The sequence below is a fragment of the Gopherus flavomarginatus genome, chromosome 17 (genome assembly GCF_025201925.1).
Source record: "Gopherus flavomarginatus isolate rGopFla2 chromosome 17, rGopFla2.mat.asm, whole genome shotgun sequence".
NCBI lineage: Eukaryota > Metazoa > Chordata > Testudines > Testudinidae > Gopherus > Gopherus flavomarginatus.
Window position 1 is genome coordinate 11472487 of NC_066633.1, and position 26197 is coordinate 11498683.

The 26197-nt window shown below is 50.9% G+C and overlaps 1 protein-coding gene across 1 annotated transcript in view; it reads right to left on the reverse strand.

The window, feature by feature from the left end:
- The window catches only part of HMCN2 (hemicentin 2), a 121122-nt gene that overhangs the window by 77150 nt on the left and 17775 nt on the right, over positions 1–26197 (reverse strand). The window contains exons 12-23 of the mRNA XM_050926079.1: positions 25713–25985; positions 22354–22495; positions 20980–21107; positions 17415–17528; positions 16766–16915; positions 8200–8394; positions 7157–7252; positions 6009–6136; positions 5135–5279; positions 4170–4282; positions 3518–3677; positions 2610–2775 (exon numbers count right to left, since the gene is read on the reverse strand). Coding sequence (XP_050782036.1) covers positions 2610–2775; positions 3518–3677; positions 4170–4282; positions 5135–5279; positions 6009–6136; positions 7157–7252; positions 8200–8394; positions 16766–16915; positions 17415–17528; positions 20980–21107; positions 22354–22495; positions 25713–25985 — 1810 coding nt within the window. The remainder of the gene's footprint in view (positions 1–2609; positions 2776–3517; positions 3678–4169; positions 4283–5134; positions 5280–6008; positions 6137–7156; positions 7253–8199; positions 8395–16765; positions 16916–17414; positions 17529–20979; positions 21108–22353; positions 22496–25712; positions 25986–26197) is intronic.

Genomic DNA, 26197 nt, shown 5'->3' on the forward strand with positions numbered 1-26197 from the left:
AGTTATGATGTTCGGAGTCAGGACTTTGGTTTGGCCCACGAACATGGGATCGTGATCCAGGTCAGACACTGGAGAAGTTGGAGGGTGCAGGGGAGGGTTTAGAATGCAAGGGTTTGGTCCAGGACCAACTGCCAGTTTACCATAGGGGACTGAACAGCTATACCACTCACCAGAGACAGCCACTGGACGGAGTCAGGAGAAGAAGGATGGTCCAGTGATTAGGGCACTAGGGTTCAAATCCCTGTTCTGCTAGATTCAATGGGTGACCTCAGGCAAGGCACTTCCCCTCTCTGGGCCTCGGTTTCCCATCTACCCAATGGGGATAGTAGCACAGGAGTGCCGAGAGGATAAATACACTGAAGATCACGAGGGGTTCAGGGGGGTTTCTACAAGCACCTCTGATAAACCGAGGAGACTGCGGGTGGCCAGATACTCTGCAGCCTTCTCTCCTCTGCACATCACTCTGTGACTTCTCCTTTGATCGCCAGGCTGATGCTGGGGCCCCCCGATCTCCCAGGATTCTCTGCAGCTTGCCAGCCTCAATCAGATTTATTTCCTTTAAATGAAAGGCCCTACTCCATGCTGGAGCCAGGATTATACTCCGCTGATTTCAACGGAGCTGACCCCACTTAGATCAGACCTGAATTGGGCCCCAAGCTGTTGCTGGGAGGAAAACAAAAGTTGTCTATTTTTCACTTTAAGGCCCAGATAGTTCTATCCTGTCATTTTAGTGCCTCAGCTCACCTGGTACTCGCAGAAACAGACCCCAGGCAATCTCCAGCGCAGCAGACACACAGGGACCATGGATGGTGCAAAAGCATCAGTTATTCAAGGTTTAAAGCAAGGACCATGCTCAGGTCAGGACTCTCTTGTATGTTCCATGCAAGATCCTGGTACCAGGACAGCATAATCCTTGTACTTTTGCTAGCATGGGGAGCCCCCTCCTCTGAAGCATTCACTGGGTTTGCTTTCAGAGGCTCACAAGGCTTAGGGCTAGATCCATGCACAAGCAACGGCTCCTCTCGTGAGCAGGGGACGCATTAGCTTGGACAACAAAAATCCTGTCGTGTGCTGAGCACCCTCAACCTCTCATGGGAGTCAGTGGGAGCTCCGATTTGATGCTCAGCTCCCCCAATTGGGCCCTAAGATTGAAATACTTTGCAGGTAAGCCAGTGCCTTTGGTGTCAGTGTCTTTTGCCTTCAGAGAACGCCTCCTCCTCTGCATTTTGTACAGAGCCAACCACTGAAAGAGTAGCGCTACAGCACCGAGCAGCTGGAGTGACACACGGTGTGTGTGAAGGAGGCTTTTCACTGCCGTTTGGCCAGAGGATGATTGTGTATCAATTAAACCCCTGCTAAGAGCCATAAAACACATTTAGCAGGGATTAGCTGTGCAGTAGATCTGTCTCAAGTACACCAGTGACCCTCAATAAAATACATTTCAACAGGCACTTGGCACCGATCCCCTCTTTAGCCGAGGTGGAGCTAAGCACATTCAGATCACATCACTCAATCTTTCCGGGTCTTGCCTTATTCCAAAAACATGCTTGGCTTTTTTTTTTCAGCTTTGCTAACATCACTCCCTTGCTGTGCTACTTTAAGAAGTAACCATGACCACACCAGCCAAGAATGCACAAAAAGCCAGATGTGCTGAGGGACGGGGACGGGAGAGCAGGACATGAAAAGCAGCCCTCTCCCCCACCACAAGCCAATGTGCAACTTAAGTCCCATACATTTCCAGGGGTGTGTGCACTTCAGCTTAACATGGGTTGAAAGCAGATGTTCCATCCAGACAGATGTTCGGATAAAGGGCTGCTAGGGACGAATCCAAGAACTCGCTCTGGTTCCCTTCAAGGGCTGTGCCAACTGCTGATTTCATCCTGAGGCGTCTGAGTCTGCGGGGTCACAGATTTCTCCAGCCAGGCACAGTCTAATCACCGCTCCCAGCAACCCGCAAGGAAAGCATTCCTGCTACAACGACACTGAGCTGGTGAGACACGCCAGCTCTGGGGCCCTGCTCCATTGGCTGGGACCAGCCACTGTATCCAGTCCCTGAGCACTACCATGAATGTTAACAGGGCTCATGGCTTTAGTGCTTTCACCATCTCCCACGGATGTCAAAAGCTTCATTACTATGACTCAAACAATGCCAATTGCACATCTTTGTGCACCAGGGGACCCCTGCCCCTCTGTGCCAGGCAGGGAAACTGAGGCAATGTGCCAAGGCCGCAGGCTGAGCCAACAGTAAAAGCAAGGAATGGAACCTGGATCTCCTGCCTTCCACTTCCCCAGCTCTAACCACTAGACAACATTCCCTTCCCATGAAAAACGTCAGACCGCTCGGCCACATCAGATTGCTTCTGGGGCCGGGCGGGCGTCACATGCATTCGACAGACTTGCAGAAAGGGCCATTCTACTTCAGCCTCCCACCATAACTCCGCTGAAGCTGGTGGAATGACAGCAGGGGTTAGTTTGGCCCGTAGCTGCAAATCTATTCTGTGTACGAAGAGTCCCAAGAGCTTAAGAAGGAAATAAATAAAGCTCAGGGACCTCCGAACAATGAGCCCATTGGGCTCCCCCAGCTTTATGCTTTCTAGCCAGTTCCTTACCTTGCTGTGGTGAGAGGCAGTGGCCGGGTTTCCTGAGTCCATATGACCAGTGGGGATGGTGATCCCTGAACTTCACAGGGCAGTGTCGTTTCCTGCCCAACCACGGCGAAGACTCTTATTGGCCCCGTTGATTCACGTGAGCTGTTCCTGCTAATCTGAGGCTTAGCTGGGTTGGTGGGACAAAGAGAGGAAAGTGAGGCTGGCGTCCGGGCTGATGAACTCTCGGGTTTTAAAGGCCTTTCCCGACCCAGTGAATTTAGCATCCGGGAAAGGTGCAGGGAGATGGGCTTCCATGGGGCTACTTCACTGCAGTCCTGCACTATGCACATGCAGAGCCGCTCAGGACAAATGCCAGCTGTATTACTGCCCAGCCCAAGACCAGTGCCCCAGGGTACTAGCCCCTTCCCCAAACAGCTGACACTCGCAGACAAAGGGCGGAGTGGGGAGAAGGAGGCACAGAGAAGTGAAGCGACTTGCCCAGGGCCACACAGACAAGTCAGTTGCAGAGCTGGGAATACAATCCAGGTCTTCTGATTCCTAGAGCAGTGCCCTAGCCACTGCACCACGCTGCCCCTGCACGTTCTCTGGAAGCCCCCTGCACAGGGCAGTATGAGCTCCGGGAACAGTGATGCTCCCATGGGCTAGGCAGGGCTTATTGACGACTCCTAGAGAGAACTGGAGGCTCAGTCGCAAACAGGGAAGGGAAGGAAATGTTCACTGCAAAAGAAGAGTGTCTGTCTTTCTATCGGGGCTGAGAGGGCTTGGGAAGGGGGAGAGAGCTGGGAACAGGCTCAGTGAGTCCCAAGGCCCCTCTGCTGTCAGCCCAAGGCTCGCTGGTAGAGGGGACCATTTTAACAGGCCGCGTCCTTGGCTGGGTCTTCCCCAAGCAAGCAGAGAAGTGGACTCACTGTTGACAGAGAGCTGGATTTCCCGGCTGGCGGAGCCCCCCAGGTTGGTGGCCGTGCAGATGTAGACCCCCGAATCTCCAGCAGAGGGCAGGGGGATCAGGAGGCTCCCGTCGCTGGGGATGTGGTAGTGGGGGCTCCGGGAGGAAAGGAGCTCCAGTTCCTTTAAAGGAAAAGAACAAACAGCAGGGGCTCCGGAATTAACTGAGTTACCAGCCAGGGGTGGGGGGCAGGGGGAGGTAAACATGGGCGAGAGGAGCTAGATTGGTGCTTTTAACCCTTCTCCCGCTGCATTCCCTCGGGAGCATCCATCTCCACAACTCCTGGATGCTCTGGGATCTCAGCACTCTCTCCATTCTGGACACAGGGGCAGCTTTAAGACCAATCTCTCTGGCCCTGTCTGCACTGGGAAACGACACTGTGTTAGCCACAACTCAGCACTCAGCGGGGACCTCAGGGTTCACCACAATCTGACACGGGTCAGTCCCGGTCTGCACTGGGCAGTGAGCCGGGTGACGTGTTCTAACACACCCCTGCAGCAGCCGGCAGGCCGGGATTCCTTTGCCAATATACTGCCAAGAAAGAGTCATCCATCTGCCCCCTCCCGGCCTCCACACACACACACCTTGACCAAGCATTAGAGCCTCCACCCTACCTTTGTCCAGGTAACAGTGGGGAAGGGAACTCCACTGGCATTGCACGGCAGGGTGACCGCCACTCCCTCATTGGTGCTATAGAGGGCAGGTCCAGGCTGAATGCTGGGCAGAACTGTAAGCAAGAGAGGCATCCTCCTTACTGCTTACCACTGACTGAGAACAGCGAGGCAGGGCCAGTGCTCAGGGCTTGATTTCCAAGTGCTCAGCACCCACAGCTGCAAGAGATCTCAGCTCCCACTCAGCCATCTAATTAAGGGCCAGATCTGCAAGTGCGCTCAGCAACCTGCGGCGACCCCAAGGGCCTGGTTTTCAAGGGAGCCCAGGTCCTTTTGAAAAGCCTGTGCCAAGCCCTTCGGAAAAGCTGGCGACCTAGCTGAGAGCCAGCTTTTGAAAACAGCTCAGCTCTTCTGGCCAACATGACCAAATGGGAGATGAGTGTTTTTGAAAATATCTAGCTGGGCCCTTCTGAGAATTCCAGCCTTAAAGTCACTGCCTGCTAGGCAGCTCCACCCATCTCAGAAACCCCCGCTTACATGTCCCCCCATGTCTGTGCCTTTCAGTCAGCACACCCAGGAGTTTTAGTATGCAGCTGAAGTCTACTTGCCCAGAATCCAATTGCACTTGTGCAGGCCAGACAGATGTCCCAGAGCTACCAGATAACAGGAATTTTCCTAAATTACTTTGTCAACAACGTGCTGCCCTGGGGACTGACGCTTGCTAAGGAAACCAGCTCCAACAGCACACATTTTTCTCACCTGGAGAAAGCATCGTTGCTGCTTTCGCTCCGTGGCAAGAGCCATGTCTCTTCCAAAAGGCACAGTGGTTTTGTAGGTGCTCTGCAGGAAGCTGGCAGAGGAGGTGTGCACTCAACATCCGCTGCGGCAGCTGCCTCAACACGACACGACAGCGTGCAAAGCGAGCAAACAGATAAGCAACGTGCAAAGCCCGGATCTAAACTGCTCACCATGGATGGCAAGAGTCACATTTTGCCTGTGAGAGCCAATGGCGTTAGTGACCACGCAGGTGTATTTCCCAGCATCCTCCTGGAAGGCCTGGTCTATATGGAAACTTCCATCTGTGCGTATGGAATGGCGGCTGCCCAGCGTGACCTGGGAACAGAGAGACACCATGAGTCAGGATTGATGGTCAATTCAATGAGCGTCACATGCTTGTCCCTCTGCCTTTAAAAAATGTTTAAGGTCAGATCCCCAGCTAGTAAAAACTGGCATCGCTCCGTTGACTTCAACAGAGCTATGGCAGTTTGCACCAGCCAAGGATCTGGCCCCTCATGACAAACTGGAGGGAGCTCAGAGAAGAGAGACAATCACCCGGGGGAGATGAAAGGACTCAGCAGGGGGAGACTGGCTCCATGATGACGTAGGGGAGACATTACAACAGCCCCCAAGTCTCTGAAGAGGTAACTGTGGAGGAAGAGGAGTTATTTAGTGCAACCTGGAGGGACATAACTCATAGTAAAGGGGGAAATTAAGAAAGAGAAAAATTTAGGCTGAATACTAGGGCAAAGCTTCCTGGCAGCGAGATCCACATGACAGTCTCCCAAGGGAAGGGGTCCGAGTGGTGACATCGGGGGGCTGGCCAGGCTATTCTCCCAAATCTTTTCTATCTCTGACTTTGATTGTACCATCATCCCGCTGAATAACACGATCACAGTGACATGACACAGCACAACAAACGCTGTGCTGCTGTCAATAACAATCAGATTTATCTACCAGCCTTCAGCAGCGCAAGGACTCTGCTGACCCGTGCATGACTCACCACACTCTGCCCCACTTCCTCCCAGGCCAGCAAATCAAACAGACAGAGGACCAAGACCTCACCGGCTGCCCATCCTTTAGCCATCGTCGGTCTGGAAGAGGTTTCCCAGCCAGGATTATGCACGGCAATGAGACAGGCTGACCCTCATGGGCACGGATCACAGGGGACCCGACAGCGATCTCTGGGGCAACTGGAGAAGGAAAAGCTACATTAAGTGGGGACAAACTGGCTTTAAGAAGCCAGGACAACAGTTCTGCTTCTTGATATGTTTTATAAATTAGCCTCCAGGATGAAAAATCATTAATATGAGCCTTGTCCAGCCCCTGAAAGCAAAACAGTTCTTGGTCACACCACTGCACGAGGTTCACCGTGCTGGCTGGATCGACGTGCCAGAACAGCTGCAGGGGCCAAGACTCAGACCCAGGGTTTGGCCAGAGGTTAGAGCAGCTATTCTGTCCTCATGCAGGTTCCTCACTGCCCTCTGCTGGGGGAAACTTTGGATCTGCATGTGTATAAACCCGTTGGGTCATCCCCTAAGCTATTCTACGGACATCTCAGTTGTGAATGGTTGCACCCACTAGTGGCTGCATCCTACAGCCTATCAGATCTAATATTATTACGCGTGTACAAATACACTGGCTTCACGTGTGATCACGTCCCCGTCTAGTGGCTGGCCCAAGTGACTAACAGCACAGTTAATCACAGCAGAAGGAGTTACTCTTTTAACTCAAGTGGCACAGCCCTGTATTTGTGGTGCTGTGAAGGTCCAGTTCAATCCCTGCTGATGACATCCATGTATACAGATGGGGGCTCATGGCAACACATTACCACTAGAAACGGACCAGAGCCGCAACGTTTCTATCTGGATCTCATTTCCCCCCAAAGATCAGATCTGGGAATTTGGTTCAGCCTAAACCTATCCACCTTGCCCAAGAGTGCAGGGGGCTGGCTGCATGATTTGGGGAAAGGTTCATCTCTAGATACAGTATCATGAACCTAAATATCAAAGGGCCATTCCCTTTAGCCTCAGCCAGTGGGCACTGGAATTCCCAAGCTGCATTTTCCAAAGGAGCGACCGGTGGGGCACAAGAGTCATCCCCATCATTAGACACGGACATAGGGACAGTCAGCGTCTGCGCCCTGGGCTTTAATTTGCTTTAGCAATGGCACGAGGCTTATAACAAATACGTCAAAAAGAAAGACTGTAAACCATGTCCGGTGACCGTGAGCTTGGCCTCAGCCTGGATCTTCCCAAATACATTCTGTGCTTCGCAGACATAGACGGCTTGGTCATCCAGTGACACACCTGGGCAGAGGGAGAGGAAAGGTCTGAGCAGACAATAGAGGGGCTCTGCCAGGTCTCTGAGCTCTGGTAGGGGGAAGAGCCCATGCCAGCAAACTGTGTGGCCGCCTCAAAAACAATCCCGCACCTCCTAGCACTGTCACGTACACCTGTCCAAGGTGAGTGGGACGTGGGCATGTGACAGCATGCTGGGGGTCTGACCCAGCACTCTAGTCACTAAGGTATTAGCTAGTCCTCCCCTCAAGAGTGGACTTCATTGGGAGATCAGTGCCCAATGGCTTAATTAGGCAGGAGGCTGATGAGCAAATGAGAACAATCAAGTTTATGTCCACCCATATGTCGTCGCACGAGGCTGTACTGATGAATTGGTGGAGGAGACCTAACAAATAACACACAGATGCTTATAAGCCTGGAAAGCATCCAGCCTGCTTGTAGTGGGCCAAAGGATGGAGACGTTAGCCCTGGTACAGGGTGTACCATGCTACCACGCCAGAACGGTGGCGCCTCACACTCCCTTTGCAAACGATGTGCAAGGCAATGGAGAAGCAGGGCCACTGGTTAAACAAGCTCATGCAAAGCTAGTTGTGAAAGCGTACACACCGGCGCACCTCGGAGTGCAGTTACCAAAGGATGCAAACACAAGGAACATGCCAAACCCATCAACTTCTTCATACAACAAAGCAACGGCACAAGATCTAGTCCAATTCCCCCCCAAAATGCTTATGTGTATACACAAGGTGACAACACACATGCAACACTGCACAAGAGAAGAGTATACACATCTTTTGGCAGATAATACACAGAAATACTCCGCACACCCAGACGTGTGCAGTGTGTACACACATCCAGATATGCATGCAACACCTGTGCACACACCCAGATGTGCACTAAGTGCTCGTGCCTACGCATACACCTGTACACGCGTGCACAAATGGTCCCGGTTCTCTTACTTTCCATAAAGAGTTCACCAGACTCCACAAGGCTGGAATTGCTGAGCAGACCAGGCTGGGCAGTGACAGCTTTGCCGTCCTGTCTGAACCACGAAATCAGTGGAGGGGGTTGTCCCTCAACGCGACAGGCCAGACTGATGCTCTTCCCCATCTCCACAGACACGTCCTGCGGGTGTTCTGCAAACCGAGGGGCAGCTGAAAGAGAAAGCAGAGAAGAGTCTCAGGTCCAGTCCTGACACGAATTTAACACCATCTCTAAATGGGACAATCAGTTTCATTCTAAAGGGCACATAGGTAGGTCTTCTCTGTGCTGGAAGTTTCCCTTTCGGATCATATCCATTCCACACCCCAGCCCCGGAAGATGAGCTCTACCCCATTCCATTTTAAATAAGTTACTGACATTAAAAGAAGTTTCCAACAGGCGTAGATATTTAGATACAGGTTTAGCTATAATGTATTTCACATGAGCGTACAACATCTAGCAGGACTCAACACCAAGATGCACGAGGGTGTGTGACAGACTCAAGTCAAAGGGTAGAAAGCCCAGTGCTTAGCATATGGACAGGATGACCTAATAAGTCCTGTTGTCTCTAACATCTGATCTTACTGATTAACACAATAACACGAACGGGTCCAACTCAGTCATGGTGGACAGGAGAGAAAGTATCTGGAACTTGGGTATTTCACCCAGTCTTTTAGTTCTAGGTCAGCATGTCCCTCTCTGCTGTTTTACATGCTGAGGATCTCTATTGAGATGGAGATATCTATAGAAATGAACAGTCCTATCTTCTCCATCTCCATTGACAGTGGTTGGCAGTACTAAACTCCTGGTCACCCTGGGACCCACCTGCCAAGATCTGAAAGCCAGTGATTTAACCGGTGCCACCCCCTTCAAACCTATTAGTTGCCAGATGCAGGTTATGTTTTAACTTGTAAGATGGTTTTGCATTCATGGTGGACATGAAAAGAGGCAGGAACTTTGCTAGAGACACTCTGGCAAATGTGATCTTCCCTCTCCGGGGCTTCATTTTTCTTATAAAATAAATCAAGAATTGAAATCCCCAAGGAGCATGATGCAATTCCACGTGGCTCTTAACAGCTGCCATTTTAAAAAACAATGAAGAGCCCCGGACCCATAGGCTGTTTTCAGCACGTCCATTTCCATTAACGTGGAGGGAAGCATCCAGCTGCAGCGGTGTCAGAAAGGCACCGGGGGAGATTTACACCCCGGTGCCCACTCATGATGGGAGTTAGTAAATCTAGCTCAGAGCTCAGCTAAGAATATCTAAACAGCTTGAGACAAATGGAGGGGGGAGCAAATCACAGGAGCCAGAGGGGAAAAGACCCGGTTGGTCACTGAATCCACTCCGCAAGGCCCCACGGGGGTATTTCTCACAGGTTTGCACAGATGACCCAAGCGACAGGCTCCCAACACCTGCACGCAGGGCCGGCTTTAAGCCAGTTCCCCCGATTCCCCGGAATCGGGCCCCATGTCTGCGCCTAAGAGGGCCCTGCGCCTCAGGTGCCTTTTTAATATTTTTTTTAACTCACTTGGTGGTGGGGGCAGTCTGCTCTGGGTCTTCGGTGGCATTTTGGCAGCAGGGGGTCCTTCAGTGCCGCGGAAGACCCGGAGCAGACCCCCCGCTGCTGAAGTGCCGCCAAAGCCCCAGATCAACGCCAGGTATTCAAATCGGGCCCCGCCGTTCATAAAGCCGGCCATGCCCTCACGGGGAGATCCTCTCATATCGGCACCACTCTCTCCATTTCTCAGTTCTTCGCTCATCACTTTACTGGGACAGGACTGTGGGGGGGATGAGGGATAGTTTGAGGGAAAGGAACCCTTCATTTCCCCACAAGTTCACCTCCCAACTTGGCAGATACCGAGCTAGATACAGCAGGTCACAGGGTAACTAAGACAGCACGAGAACCAAGCAGCTTGCACCAGTCAGCCTGAGAGAGAGAAAAACAGGGCTGCACCAAAGTTCATCTGGGGCATCAGAGGCCTGATCCAAAGTCCTTTGGAGTCATTGGGGTCTCCTCCAGTAGACACAGGCCTAGGTTCTACGGGGACACAGATGTTCTTCAAAGGCCACCCAGAGACACACTGCTCACTGTTCACCTCCGTCTCTCCCTGCGGGCCTGGTTTCCAGGCTGGCAGCCTGAGATAGTCACTCAGAAGGGCACCTGAGCCGGCTGGTGTTAGGGTTCTACACACCGGTCTGAGCGTCCCAAGATGGAGCTTGTTCATCCTGTCACAGGTGCCCATGTCTGAGAACTGCAAACCCTTCCCCTGTATCTCCACTTCTGCCCAGCACGAAGGCGGAGTCCTGCGCTGCAACGCGCTCAGGTCTTGCTGCTGGGAAAGCCATGTCCTCTTGTTCCCCTGGGCCTCTCCACCAGCACAGAACAGTCTCAACATCTGGTCTGGGCAATTCCCACGCTGGGTCAACAGCTAACGTTACAGAATTCACTCCATTGCCTCCCTTTATAAGGAGTCTAGCAGCTGCCTTGCTAGCACCATGCAGGATGGAGCCAGATACAGGAACCGGGCACTGAGTGGGGGAGCCTGGTCAGGACAGCGTACACAACACACACACACAGGAGCTGGCTGCCTTTCTGACACCAGGGCAGGCCCCCCAGCTTCTCCCCAGCACCAGAAGCCAGGCAGACGGCTCCTGTCTCTTCCCCATCCTTCTTCCGGCCTGGGGAAACCTGGGCTCCCTCCATGGCCCTGCCAGGAGCTTTGCTCTTGATTATATTAGCATGTGGGAAGCAGTAGCTGGGTCAGGAGAGTGTTTGAGGGAGGCCCACATCCCACCGTACCCTTGGCTTTGAGCCCCTGCCATGTCAGCAAACATAGCAGGGGCCAGCCTGTTCAGAAGAGGAGGTTGATCCCTTGTCTCGTGTATCCTTTTGGCGGCTGCTCCTCACTAAACTGCATCACGTCTTTGTTCTGTTCTTGTGTGTCCGTGCAAATACACAAAGATTTCTGAAAATCCCCAAACGCACCCTGTCTTCTCCAAACCACAACAGCAGCTGCTGGGCTACTCGCATCCTCAATTCTCAGTGTGCTCCAAAGAGTGGGAGGCGGCTTTTTTCACCATCAACATGCGGGGAGTCTCACTGGCAAATTCTTCCCTCTCAAGTCCCCCTCTTTCCCTTCCCAGGCTGGCAGGGGCCAGGCAGGCAGGCTGCAGAGACAGAGCTCACCTGCACTAGACCTAGACTAGAGCCAAGACTGGACCCAGTCAGGTCCCGTTCTCACTACACGCTTCACCCGTGCTGTAATGGGCTCAGGAGACAACCATGTTGTAACCAGGCCTGACTGGGCTATAGTCCTAGCAAAGACATGGCTTCAGTCTCTGGGGTTAGGGAGTAGCTGGCTGATCTAAGAGCATTAATAACAGGATCCAGAGTGGCCCCCATCCAGGCCTCAGCTGTGATGAACGGAGAGCACAGTCCAAAACCTCATGGCCGAAGAGCGTTCAAGGAATAACAAAGAATGGGTGGTGAGTGGGAAGAGACTCCTCCGAGATTTCCCAGAGTTCCCACCCCACAGAAGCGGGGACAGAATTGGGAAATTCCTCCTGAAAGTATCACAACAACAGGAGTGAGAATCACCCTCCCAGCAAAGCAGCGGGTCCAACACAGAGGCTGGGGGCTTTCCGACCCTCTCCCTCCCTACGCATTCCCAGGAGAGCACCTGCCCACCACTAGGAAGCACAAACTGCTCTGTGCCCATTGTGTGGTGACACCAACCTGCTCAGACCTAAGAGGCATGGGACTGAGCCGGGTCACACTGACGCAGGGGAGGAGAGGCTCCCCGACTAGTAAACAGAAGCGCAATACCTGCCTGGCTAGGCATTGAGCCTCCTCTCCCATGGAGGTGGCAACATGTCCTCTCGTAAGAGCCAGGAGCTGGCATTCCCCACTGCTGCCCAGACAGTGACACAGCCACCAGGCTGGGGAAGCTGCTTTCACGCCTTAGCACTCAAATCTGCTTTTGCTGGCTTCGGCTACGCCTCTTGGTGCTTTTCCCCGTTCACTAGCTCCTCCCGGACCCGCACTGCACTGGAGAATGGTAGGGAGCCAGCTGCGTTTCGGCCGCCTGAGCCAGCATGCCGACAGCAGAGCAATTGGACCCCAGGGCCAGGTGCATAGGGGTGTTGGCTGGGACCCACTGCCTGAGGAAATCCCGCTCCGCTGCTGGCAACTGCTCTGCAGTCTGTACCAACGGGAACTGCAGCTGCTCTGCACTTGACCCTCTGCACAGCCTGTTCCCCTAGGTCATCTTGTGTCAAAACAACTCAGCCTCTGCATCCCACCGGGAAAAGCCATAGGGCCTGGAGCCAGCTGAGCCCACACCACTGTATGTGCAGTGAGGAGTTCCCCTCAGCCAGTCACCCCATTCATGCTAGTTGGGCCCCACCTGCTCTGTCCAGCAAGCTGGGGGCGGAAAGGACGAGCACAGATTTTGCAGCTGAGAAGTCCCAAGGTTTCATCTTGGCTTGGCCCCTAAACGAGAGTCTCTGAGCCTGAGCAGGTCTGCATGACCCGGAGCAGGTCACTCGCCTAATGACGTGAACCCACCACCAAGGACTGCCACAAGGCTAGCGCTGCTCTCACTCCCAGAGCTAGTAACCAGCCTGTCTCCTCTGCTCCACCAGGCAGGGCGTCTCCTCTGCCTCCCCTCCCCACGCTGAACCGAGGGCAGATGCTCCAGTCCAGTTCTGCTCACCATGGTGCAGGGTTCAGTCCCATAAACCCCACGCAGACATTGGCCTCAGTGGCACTGCTGGCATGAGGGGCAGTCTGCAGGTGTGGACACACAAAACCACTTGGCTGCAGAGTGTTGTATAGGACGGCTGGAGCCAGCCCAGGAGAATACAGTGTATGTGGCATGGTGCTGTAGGGCAGGGAAGGTCCTAGAGCTCCACAGAAAGACACAAAACTCCTATCTCCAGGCAGGGTGATGGCTGAGACCTCCCTGTTCTGTGAGAGCAACGCACAATGGCACTGCAGCAGAAGTCAAGAAAACCAGTGCCGGATACAGCTAAATGGGGGAGAGAGATTTACCTGCATCCATTGCAAGGGTTGGAGATAACTGGGAGTGAATACCAGTGGCGGCTTATTTGTGTCGACAAGATCTCTCGTCCCCCTGGAGGCAGACCCAGCTACACTTCAGAATCAGGCCCTTCCCTTCTGGACTAACCACTTTCCCATTCCAGGTCAGAGCTAATCAGTATGCTGTCCTCAGGCTAGCTCTCACCAGGCTGTCTTGCCCCTTTCTGGAGCCATGCCATCGCCTGGGAATCCGCCCCTTTCCCGCTTTTGCGCTACACATTTTTGACCATGAAACATTTTCAATTTCACCTACTCCGACCACAGCCAGAGACACACGCCTTCCTTTCTGTGTAACCACAGTACCTTCATGCCATGTTCTTCCAAGCCTCCAGCCCTCCTGCATTCCGAGTGAAGAGAATGACAGAACCATTGGCAGTAATGGGTCCCCTATAGAAGTATGACACTCTGTACCTCAAAGTAGCACCCTGGAACCCCCACTTTCACCACTGTCATATGATCATGACAGATTACATTTTTGGATGATACCAAAATGGGAGGAGTTGCAAGTGCTTTGGAGGACAGGATTAAAATTCAAAATGATCTGGACAAACTGGAGAAATGGTCTGAAGTAAATAGGATGAAATTCAATAAGAACAAATGCAAAGTACTCCACTTAGGAAGGAACCATCAGCTGCACACATACAAAATGGGAAATGACTGCCTAGGAAGGAGTACTGCGGAAAGGGATCTGGGGGTCATAGTGGACCACAAGCTAAATATGAGCCAACGGTGTAACACTGTTGCAAAAAAAAGCAAACATCATTCTGGGCTGTATTAGCAGGAGTGTTGTAAGCAGGACACGAGAAGTAATTCTTCCACTCTACTCCGAGCTGATTAGGCTTCAGCTGGAGTATTGTGTCCAGTTCTGGGTGCCACATTTCAGGAAAGATGTGGACAAATTGGAGACAGTCCAGAGAAGAGCAACAAAAATGATTAAAGTTCTAGAAAACATGAGCTATGAGGGAAGATTGAAAAAAATGGGTGTTTAGTCTGGAGAAGAGAAGACTGAGAGGGGACAGGATAACAGTTTTCAAGTATGTAAAAGGTTGTTACAAGGAGGAGGAAGAAAAAATGTTTTTCTTAACCTCTGAGGATAGGACAAGAAGCAGTGGGCTTAAATTGCAGCAAGGGTGGTTTAGGTTGGACATTAGGGAAAACTTCCTAACTGTCAGGGTGGTTAACCACTGGAATAAATTGCCTAGGGAGGTTGTAGGAGCTCCATCATTGGAGATTTTTAAGAGCAGGTTAGACAATCACCTTTCAGGAATGGACTAGATAGTTAGTCCTGCCATGAGTGCCGGAGACTGGACTAGATAACCTCTCCAGTTCTATGATTATGATACATTTTGTACAACGCATTCCCTGTGAGGTATTTTAAAAGCTTTGATCTGTTGAACCTCATTCTCCTGTTGAATTGTGTGTACTATCATTGCATGCATGGGTGCCGACTCCGTGGGTGCGTGGGGGCTGGAGCACCCACGGGAAAAAATTAGTGGGTGCTCTGCACTCACTGGCAGTCAAGCTCCCCTCTCCCCCACCCCACCTCCTCCTCCTCCCCAGAGTGCGCCATGTCGCTGCTCCTCCGCCTACCTCCCAGCACTTCCCGCCCAGTCACCACCAAACAGCTGTTTGGCAGCATGAGCACGCTCCGGGAGGGAGGGGGAAGGAGCGGGAACGTGGCGCGCTCAGGAGAGGAGGCAGGGAAGAGGCAGGGCCGTGGTGAGAATTCGGGGAAGGCGTTGGAATAGGGGCAGGGAGAGGATGGAGTTGAGGTAGGGACTTTGGGGAAGCGGTTAGAATGGGGGCAGGGCAGGGCCTCATGGAAGGCATGGAGTGGGGGCAGGGCCAGGGGCAGAGTGGGGGTCAAGCACCCCCGAGAAAGAGGGGAAGTCAGCGCCTACGACTGCATGTGAAGTTATGAAGTGTTGCTATGTGTTACTGAAATTCCGTGGGAGGCTGGGAGAAGCACACAGCTTGCCTTTCAGTAGGGACCGAGGAGAAACGATCACCGGCCAGATAGGCGTCAGTGGCCCATCAAGAAGAATCCACTATCCCAGAGACTCCACAGAGAAAGCACCTACCCAATGAGGGCAGCCTAACCTCCGCAGCTAGGATCCTTCTAGCAGCTACAAGAAAGGATAAAAGAGGAACAGTGACATCATCGCTTGGCCTCTCTCCTCCCCCGTCTCAGCACCTGGAAGATCATCTGGAAGAATAAGACTTTGGACTGGGGAGATTAGTCCCAGGCTGACAGGCAGTTCAGTCTGTGTATTGAGAACTGTGAGCTGCCTGTAACATCTATCAGGGTGAAAGATGGCTTCAGATCCTGTTTAGTTTGTTAGAGCTTAGACGGCGTTTCTATTTTTATTTCTTAGGCAACCAACTTTGATGTTGATGCCTGCTACTTATAATCGGCAGTCTGGGTCTTTGGCGGTATTTCAGCAGCGGGGGGCCCTTCAGTGCTGCCGGACCTCCGTCATGTGAGTACAAGCGCCGCAGCTCCCTCGCTTTGCCCCAGGCCCCCTGAATCCTCTGGGCAGCCCTGGCTCTCCAGGGCAGGGAGTTCCTCTCCCTGGGAGTCTGTACAGGGCCTGGCACAACAGGGCCTCCCTCTACTGCAGTAAAACAACTGTTTGGAAGAGATGTGAAGTGCAGTCTCTGAGCAGACGAGGACGTGATCCCTTTACACTCTGCGTGATGCTAGAGGTGTCCCACATCCTGGCCCTCTCTCAGCTTGAGCATTTACTTTACCTGCCCAAATCCACCCTGCAACTTCAAATGGACGCAGCCTTCTTCTTCAATTCCTGCCCCGAGGTGTCATGCATCACTAGAAAGCTCCCTACAGTTTCATGGTTAGACTCTTCGCCCCCCGTAGCTAGAACTCCTGCCAGATAGCACAGTGCTGGTTGCCGCGTTTCCATCCTAGAAAAAGCTGCATTCCAGGGTGCAGTGAGTGAAGGGATCTTGGTTGTGTTGAACATCCAGAACTAAATCCTGTCCTCACTTAGGCCCTGGAAAGCCCCACAGACTTCACTGTGGGTGCAGAGCTCAAGGGCAGGATGAAATCCAGAGTCTGGAAAGAACTAGGCTGGCTGCTATAAACCTCAGTTGTTACTGACGGGAGCAGAGAGAGTAACAGGGCAGAGAGTGGAGGTATCAATGAACAGCTCAGAGTGCAGAACTGGGCCATTCCAGTCTAAACTCTTGTGAATTCTCTCATCGAGAGACAAGGTGGGTGAGGTAATATCTATCTTTTATTACACCAACTTCTGTTGGGCCAATAAAAGATACTACCTCACCCACCTGGTCTCTCTAATATCCTGCGACCGACATGGCTACAACAACACTGCATACACCCCAGCGGAGTGGGTCATTTGCCACAGTTAGCTGCTTTTTTTTGAATAATCTGAAAGAGCCCAAAGCTTTATAAGTCAAGACTTACAGCCAACCCGCAGCAGGATGCCATCAAAGGAGACCCCCACCTCACTGACGGCCTCGCAGATGTACTCTCCTGAATCCTCCTCCTGCACTGCCTGGAGCTGCAGGACCGCCCGATGGGCACCTGGCGGAGAAGATGCCACTTCCTGTTCCCCTGGCCAAGGAAAGATACTGAACGTCAAACCTTTATTCCTCACTGCCTTAGCACCTCAGAGCCCCTTCCTGCCTTCTCCTGCCATCAATGGGCAAATCTTCAAAGGGATGGAGAGTTAGTTTGTTTGGATACAGAACCTGAGCCTGCAAAATTGAGCTGGAAATATCGCAGGAAGGTTCTTTCTCCTGCCAAGGGGATTTCGTGTATTCATTGCCAGGGCAGGCTAAGACGGGGCATCCCAAACACAGAATGATCCAAGCAGCAGGTGCAATGCAGTGCAGAATGGACTGCTGCTGGCTGGCAGGGTGGAGAGAGGTTCGAGGTCTCAGGAGCAAGAAGACGGCTAGCCAGGTGAGGCTGTGAAGTGGAGTCCATCGGCAGGAAAGGGATAATGGACTGGGAGGTGCAATCTGTTTGTGTTAAGAGTAGGGGGGTAGTTAATATGCCCCTACCCCCTCCAAACTGTTGCACTGCTCCCTTCAGTTAATTCCAGTCCTACCTTTGTACCATATGATCTGGGGAGGGGGTACCCCAGAAATGTGGCACTCCAGCATCGCATCTTCTCCCAGCAGGGCCTGCACAACAGGACTCACCGCAGCGACGTGGGGAGATTCTGTATCCAAGACACACACAAAAAGGCTCCAAATTTATTCCACGCTGGAAAGCACTTCACGAGCATGCACAAGATACCCCAGAAACACCATGGCCCCGGGGGAGAGACATCTATGAGGATGAAGCACCGGCTTGGGAGCCCCCACACCCACCCAGCACTCCAAGGGCAAATGCCTATGGCAAACTGTTCTGCAGAGATGCAATGCAGTGCTTGGCAACAGACTGCAGCTCCCACAGTCTCACATAACCAGAGGATACCACGCACCAATAGGCTTGCTGAGGGTCCTCACCTAACGATGAGAACTCATTCTTGATGCTACAACGAATCTTTCTTTTCCCTTGCCTGTCTGTTTAACATATGATTCCCCCAAGCTGCCCCAGCTCTGGTTTATGCCACTGATTCATTTTGCCAGACACTATTTACAGGGTGCACATTTCATGCTAGCCACTTTACAGGTGGGTTTGAAGGCAAGATCTTGAAGGTCACACAAACATGCATTATTAATGTTACAGCAGTGCCCGGGGCCCAATAAGGCCCCATTGTGCCAGGCGCTGTACAGCACATGGTGAGAGGCAACCCCTTTCCCAGAAAGCCTATAGTCTAAATAGGCAAGACAAAGGATGGGAGAAAGGAAGGATTATTATTAGGGTGGTTGATTAATTGCAGTTAACTCACAAAAAAATTATCGCGACTAACCGCACTGTTAAACAATAGGCTACCAATCAAAATTTATTAAATATTTTCGATGTTTTCTATATTTTCAAATATTGATTTCTATTACAACACAGAATACAAAGTGTACAGTGCTCACTTTATATTATTATTTTTATTACAAATATTTGTACTGTAAAAATGATAAACAAAAGAAACAGTATTTTTCAATTCACCTCATACAAGTACCATCAGGGCCGGCTTTAGGCCGATTCGCCGATTTCCCGGAATCAGGCCCCATGCCTAAGAGGGTCCCGTGCCAGTGCCTTTTTAATTTTTACTCACCTGGTAGCGCTCCAGGTCTTCGGTGGCATTTTGGCGGCGGGTCCTTGAGCCGCTGAAGACCTGGAGCGAGTGAAGGACCCGCCGCCGAAGTGCCGCAGAAGATCCGGAGCAAGTGAAGAACCCACTGCCAAAGTGCTGCCGAAGACCCAGAGTGCTGCCGCGTGAGTACAAATTGGGCCCCGCACTTGCTGAGGTCGGCCCTGAGTACTGTAGTGCAATCTCTTTATTGTGAAAGTGTAACTTCAGGTGTAGATTTTTTTGCTACATAACTGCACTCAAAAACAAAACAATGTAAAACTTTAGAGCCTAAAAGTCCACGCAGTCCTACTTCTTGTTCAGCCAGTCGCTCTGACAAACAAGTTTGGTTACAATTTGCAGTAGATAATGCTGCCCTCTTCTTGTTTACAGTGTCACCTGAAAGTGAGAACAGGCGTTCTCATGGCGCTGTTGTAGCTGGCGTTGCAAGATATTTACATGCCAGATGAGCTAAAGATTCATATGTCCCTTCATGCTTCAATCCCCATTCCAGGGGACATGAGTCCATGCTGATGACGGCTTCTCCTTGATAACGATCCAAAGCAGTGCAGACTGACGCATGTTCATTTTCATCGTCTGAGTCAGATGCCATCAGCAGAAGATAGATTTTCTATTTTGGTGGTTTGGGTTCTTTAGTTTCCACATCGTAGTGTTGCTCTTTTAAGACTTCTGAAAGCATGCTCCACACCTTGTCCCTCTCAGATTTTGAACAGCACTTCAGATTCTTAAACCTGGGGTCAAGTGCTGTAGCTATTTTTAGAAATCTCATGTTGGTACCTTCTTTACATTTTGTCAAATCTGCTGCGAGAGTGTTTTAAATCGAACATGTGCTGGGCAGTCACCCAAGACTGTTATAATCTGAAATATATGGTAGAATGCAGGTAAAACAGAACAGGAGACATACAATTCTCCCCCAAGGAGTTCAGTCACAAATTTAATTAATGCATTATTATTTTAATGAGCATCATCAGCATGGAAACATGTCCTCTGGAATGGTGACCAGAGCATGAAGGCACATATGAATGTTTAGCATATCTGGCATGTAAAATACCTTGCAACACCATCTACAAAAGTGCCGTGCAAATACCTGTTCTCACTTTCAGGTGATATTGTATTTCAGCAGTATCTCCCGTAAATGTAAACAGAAGTGTTTGTCTTATCAATTGGCTGAACAAGAAGTAGGACTGAGTGGACTTGTAGGCTCTAAAGTTTTACATTGTTTTATTTTTGAGTGCAGTTATTTTTTGTACATAATTCTACATTTGTAAGTTCAACTTTCATGACAAAGAGACTGCACTACAGTACTTGTATTAGGTGAACTGAAAAATACTATTTCTTTTGTTTTTTTGCAGTGTTACATCCTGATGTTGTAATCTGTTTCTTGGTCGGTATTTCCTAGCTAGTGAGACTCTGGGCCAGCCGGAATGGTGCTTCAGGATTGTTATTAGGGAGGTGTTCTGGAAACTTGCATTTCTGATCTTATCTTTCTGTAATCAATAAAAATGTGTGCTGAAATTTTCCTGGGAAAATCACTTGCTTAGAAATATCCCAGGAAAAAGCGGGGTGCTTGAGAAATGCTGCGGAGGGAGCAGTAGTGTTGGGTTATTATTGTAACACATTGTTATTGATCATCCTCAGGGCCCCAGTTTCTTGAGCCAACACAGGCGCTGAAGTGAGAATGAAGGTAACATGGAAGGTAACGAGGTGCGTTATAAATCAGAGGGAGGTTCCGAACAGAGAGTCTGATGATGAAGGTGGAGTGTAACCTCTTTAACAAGGCACTTGACACAAAGTTCAAGAGTCTGATCATGCATCCACCTAAGGAAAACACCAAGCATTCAAACCAGCTGTGTCCTGTCTACAGCACAGAGGAGGAGAGAGGACAGGGACGAGGGAACCATAAGACACAACAGAAAGGTTAATCTTAACTAGACCGTGAAACCAGAAAACATCATCAGCGTTTTGCTGGGCAGCTCTCTGCTCACACCGCTTTGTTCCTGAAGGTGATGCCTTTAATGCTCAGTAAGACCCTCCGGTTCTTCCAACAAGCCCCTGGGAGAGTAAGTAACCCCAGGTAAGGGAATCCACCATTGCAGGCCTCCCTAGGACTTTGTTAACGACGGCCACGATCCAAAGCCCATTGGCTTCAATGGATCAGGCCCCAGAGGAGTATTGCAAGCATCTGCCTGTAGCAAAGTGATCCCAAGGCCAGTGGTCTTACCACAGTCCTTTGCAGAGGCCCTGTTCTCTAGCGCCTTCTCCAATGCGCTTGTACAGCTCCTGGCACAGAAAGGTCCTGTCCACGAATGGACCTCCTGCGCACCACCACAATACAAACAATATTAATAACACCCCTCCAAAGTCAATGGAGTCTTCCCAATGGAGAGTCTGCATTAGGGCAAGCTACAGGAGCCGATACCTGTGTACTGTAGGATTACTATCTGCTCATCCCATCCAATCTGAGTGGCAGCAAAGCAGCTATAATTCCCAGCATCCTCAGGGACAGCCTCCTTGATTATCAGGGTGCCCTGAGCATCTATGAAAAACCTGGATCAAGAAAGAAAAGAGCACGAGTGAGGGGAAGGTCACCATGAAAACAAAGCTCAGAAAAAGAAAATAGAGCATGACTTGCCCTAAAAAGTCTTTGAGCGCTCTTCCCAAATAAAAAGTTAAAAGGGGAATTCACAGGTCAAGTTTGGCCCTTACAGAAAAAAGGAACAGATGGATCAGCTACAGAAGAAACGAGGCCTAACAACTAAAGTGAATGTTTCCATTAATAAGAAAAAAAAAATCAGAAAGTTTTTTTACTTTTTTTGGTTTTCTGCAATTAAAGAAAAAAAACACACCAAAAAAAATGTCCAGTACAGTGTTTGTAGCCTAAATATTTGCAACGCGGTACTAGTGGGGTGAGCCAGAAAGTGAAATTTATCAGAAACTGACAATAAATCAAGGTCACAAGTAAGTTTATTTCCATTGTTCCTCTCCCCCTGCTGCAAAAAAGTGCTACAGAGCGTGAAAAGTCAATTTGATTTTAACATGCTTTCACAGCCTCCACAACGTCAAGTGTTATTAGCAGCAGAGATAAGGAAGCATGTTTTTTTAAAAATATATTAATTTTAACTAGACAGAGTCCTTCTAATCTCTGATGTGCAGTTCATATCATTTCTTGCAGGTTCCCCCTTTTTCCCTTTATCAGCCCTCTCCGGGCACATGAACCACCAGAAATCCTTCTTTGCTTTCCTGGGGGGACTCATTTAAAATCCACCCCGGAAAGAAGCAGCACAGCACAGCGAGCAGAATGAAGAGAATAAACATGACTCAGCAAACTCCTCCGAGAGTGGAGATCCCTCTTTAGCCCAGGCACAGATAGTCAGGGGGTACAGCCCGGCCCCTCCAGCATTGCAACAGTTACCGGGAGACAAACTCCTCCATTTCATGATGGCAAGGCCTGGCCTAGACTAAACACTACAGCATCAAACCCCTATCATGGAAGCTGGCCACACCACTGCTGCCCCCAGCCCCTTTACACGCAGGAGGCTGATGTGTAGCGTAGCCTGGGCTGCAGCCACGTTTTGTAACCTGGCTAGAAGCTTTGGTCTGACCAAGCCGGGCTGCCACCAGCAGGAGGACTGGAAACAGCAAGAAAAGCCTTGTACCCAACACATTTTGGTTCGCACGGGGTGGAAAAGGTGCCCTCTTTCCCCCCCACCCAACCCCAGCGTCATGAGTCTCAGGCTGCTCTGCATCGAAGCCCAGGAGTAAAGCAGCCGAGGCTCTGATCTGGTAACATTACCTGCTATCCTTTTCCAGGGCACGGTCCCATCGTTTCCAGGAGATTCGGGGCGCAGGGTGGCCCAGCGCCGTGCAGTTGAGCCTCACCTCCCCACCCCTGGTGAACGACTGCAAGCTTGTGGCAACCCTTCCTCGAGGCGACTCTACACACAGAGAAACACAACATGTCAGACACCAGTCACCTGCTCCCAACTCCAGAGGCCCAGTTTCCAGCTCTCCCCATCCTGCCGCAGAAGGGGAGCACAGTGCTAGCGGAAGGCGGCAACGGAACAGCAGCTGAGAGCAGTGAAACTGGGCTTCTGGAACGGTGATGTTCCTCAGATCCAGCCTTGCCATTGGTGGGGCTATGGGCCACATATAGCTGTTCCCTCCAGCTCCACAACTGAATGGGGGGAGCAGTGTAGTGAAGCGGTCATTCTAGGGTTAACTGGGTTACTCAGCACAGTAGGGGTTGCATGCTCCACCCCTCCCTTATGTCCTGTTTAGTCAGTGGGAATATTCCCCCCATCTCTCTTGGCATGCAGTTAAATAAAGCAGCAAGTTCCCAGCCTGCAGTCCTGCCAGTAGGCCGATCTATGGCTTGGGGAGCTTGCAGAGGAAGCAGGGGTCCCAGAAGAGCAGAGACTCAAAGAGATGCTTGCTTTGCTGAGCTATCAAGCCAGCTCTGATATCCGTGACAAGTGACTTTCACAAAGCACTGGGGATGCTGCCTCCTGCACTGCTTCTGCTCATATAAACCCCTACAGGATGACACAGACCTTTTAAAACAGGCCCTGTAAGACTCCTGGATCTCACTAAAGAATCCTGTGGCACCTTATAGACTAACAGACGTTTTGGAGCATGAGCTTTCGTGGGTGAATACCCACTTCGTCAGATGCATGTGGTGGAAATATCCAGGGGCAGGTATATATATGCTAGCAAGCAAGCTAGAGATAACGAGGTCAGTTCAATCAGGGAGGATGAGGCCCTGTTCTAGCAGTTGAGGTGTGAAAACCAAGAGAGGAGAAACTGGTTCTGTAGTTGGCAAGCCATTCACAGTCTTTATTCAATCCTGAGCTGATGGTGTCAAATTTGCAGATGAACTGAAGCTCAGCAGTTTCTCTTTGAAGTCTGGTCCTGAAGTTTTTTTGCTGCAGGATGGCCACCTTAAGGTCTGCTATAGTGTGGCCAGGGAGGTTGAAGTGCTCTCCTACAGGTTTTTGTATATTGCCATTCCTAATGTCTGATTTGTGTCCATTTATCCTTTTCCGTAGAGACTGTCCAGTTTGGCCGATGTACATAGCAGAGGGGCATTGCTGGCATATGATGGCGTATATTACATTGGTGGATGTGCAGGTGAATGAACCAGTGATGGTGTGGCTGATCTGGTTAGGTCCTGTGATGGTGTCGCTGGTGTAGATATGTGGGCAGAGTTGGCATCGAGGTTTGTTGCATGGATTGGTTCCTGAGCTAGAGTTATTATGGTGCGGTGTGCAGTTACTGGTGAGAATATGTTTCAGGTTGGCAGGTTGTCTGTGGGCAAGGACTGGCCTGCCACCCAAGGCCCGTGAAAGTGTGGGATCATTGTCCAGGATGGGTTGTAGATCCTTGATGATGCGTTGGAGGGGTTTTAGCTGGGGGCTGTATGTGATGGCCAGTGGAGTCCTGTTGGTTTCTTTCTTGGGTTTGTCTTGCAGTAGGAGGCTTCTGGGTACACGTCTGGCTCTGTCGATCTGTTTCCTTATTTCCTCGTGCGGGTATTGTAGTTTTGAGAATGCTTGGTGGAGATTTTGTAGGTGTTGGTCTCTGTCTGAGGGGTTAGAGCAGATGCGGTTGTACCTCAGTGCTTGGCTGTAGACAATGGATCGTGTGATGTGTCCGGGATGGAAGCTGGAGGCATGAAGGTAGGCATAGTGGTCGGTAGGTTTTCGATATAGGGTGGTGTTAATGTGACCATCACTTATTTGCACTGTGGTGTCAAGAAAGTGGACCTTTTGGACCTTTTGGACCTTTTGGACCACGGTGCAAATAAGTGATGGTCACATTAACACCACCCTATATCGAAAACCTACCGACCGCTATGCCTACCTTCATGCCTCCAGCTTCCATCCCGGACACATCACACGATCCATTGTCTACAGCCAAGCACTGAGGTACAACCGCATCTGCTCTAACCCCTCAGACAGAGACCAACACCTACAAAATCTCCACCAAGCATTCTCAAAACTACAATACCCGCACGAGGAAATAAGGAAACAGATCGACAGAGCCAGACGTGTACCCAGAAGCCTCCTACTGCAAGACAAACCCAAGAAAGAAACCAACAGGACTCCACTGGCCATCACATACAGCCCCCAGCTAAAACCCCTCCAACGCATCATCAAGGATCTACAACCCATCCTGGACAATGATCCCACACTTTCACGGGCCTTGGGTGGCAGGCCAGTCCTTGCCCACAGACAACCTGCCAACCTGAAACATATTCTCACCAGTAACTGCACACCGCACCATAATAACTCTAGCTCAGGAACCAATCCATGCAACAAACCTCGATGCCAACTCTGCCCACATATCTACACCAGCGACACCATCACAGGACCTAACCAGATCAGCCACACCATCACTGGTTCATTCACCTGCACATCCACCAATGTAATATACGCCATCATATGCCAGCAATGCCCCTCTGCTATGTACATCGGCCAAACTGGACAGTCTCTACGGAAAAGGATAAATGGACACAAATCAGACATTAGGAATGGCAATATACAAAAACCTGTAGGAGAGCACTTCAACCTCCCTGGCCACACTATAGCAGACCTTAAGGTGGCCATCCTGCAGCAAAAAAACTTCAGGACCAGACTTCAAAGAGAAACTGCTGAGCTTCAGTTCATCTGCAAATTTGACACCATCAGCTCAGGATTGAACAAAGACTGTGAATGGCTTGCCAACTACAGAACCAGTTTCTCCTCTCTTGGTTTTCACACCTCAACTGCTAGAACAGGGCCTCATCCTCCCTGATTGAACTGACCTCGTTATCTCTAGCTTGCTTGCTAGCATATATATACCTGCCCCTGGATATTTCCACCACATGCATCTGACGAAGTGGGTATTCACCCACGAAAGCTCATGCTCCAAAACGTCTGTTAGTCTATAAGGTGCCACAGGATTCTTTGCTGCTTTTACAGATCCAGACTAACACAGCTACCCCTCTGATACTGGATCTCACTGTGATTCCTGCTCTTCTGTCATATGCCCTGGCGAAGCAGCAGGTACATTCCCGCCCTCCAGCTCAGACTCTAAGGGATTTCAGTCCCAGCCAAGGACAGGTAATCGTCTCGAGATAGGGCTCAGCTACTGCATGGAGACAGGACAGCTTACCCTGAACAAAGAGCCAGATGGAAGCAGTAGCCGTCCCATGGCTGTTGCTTGCGGTGCATTCGTACCGGCCACTATCATCCAACTGAACGCTGACAATCTCCAGCGAGAGGTTCCGCAGGACTCTCACCCATCCCTCGTCCTGCTGCAGCACCTTCCCATCCCGGCTCCAGGTCAGATTATAAGCAACGTCTCCTGACACTGGGCAAGACATAATCACTCCTTCTCCCGGCAATGCAGTGATGTTCCCGGGGGGCACCAGGTACGGAGGCGGCTCTGCATGGAGGGAAGCAAACAGTGGGGTCCAATTATCCAGGCTGCTGAGCCCCCATGTACTCCACTGGAGTCAATCCCAAACTCTATCATGCAGAGGCCTCTAACACTGAAGTGCTGTGCTGAACTTGACTATTAAATATTGGAAGCAAAGCCCAGGGGCGGAGTCCTCACTGCAGCATGCTCTGTGGGTGGCTGGGCGAGGCTGTCACCTG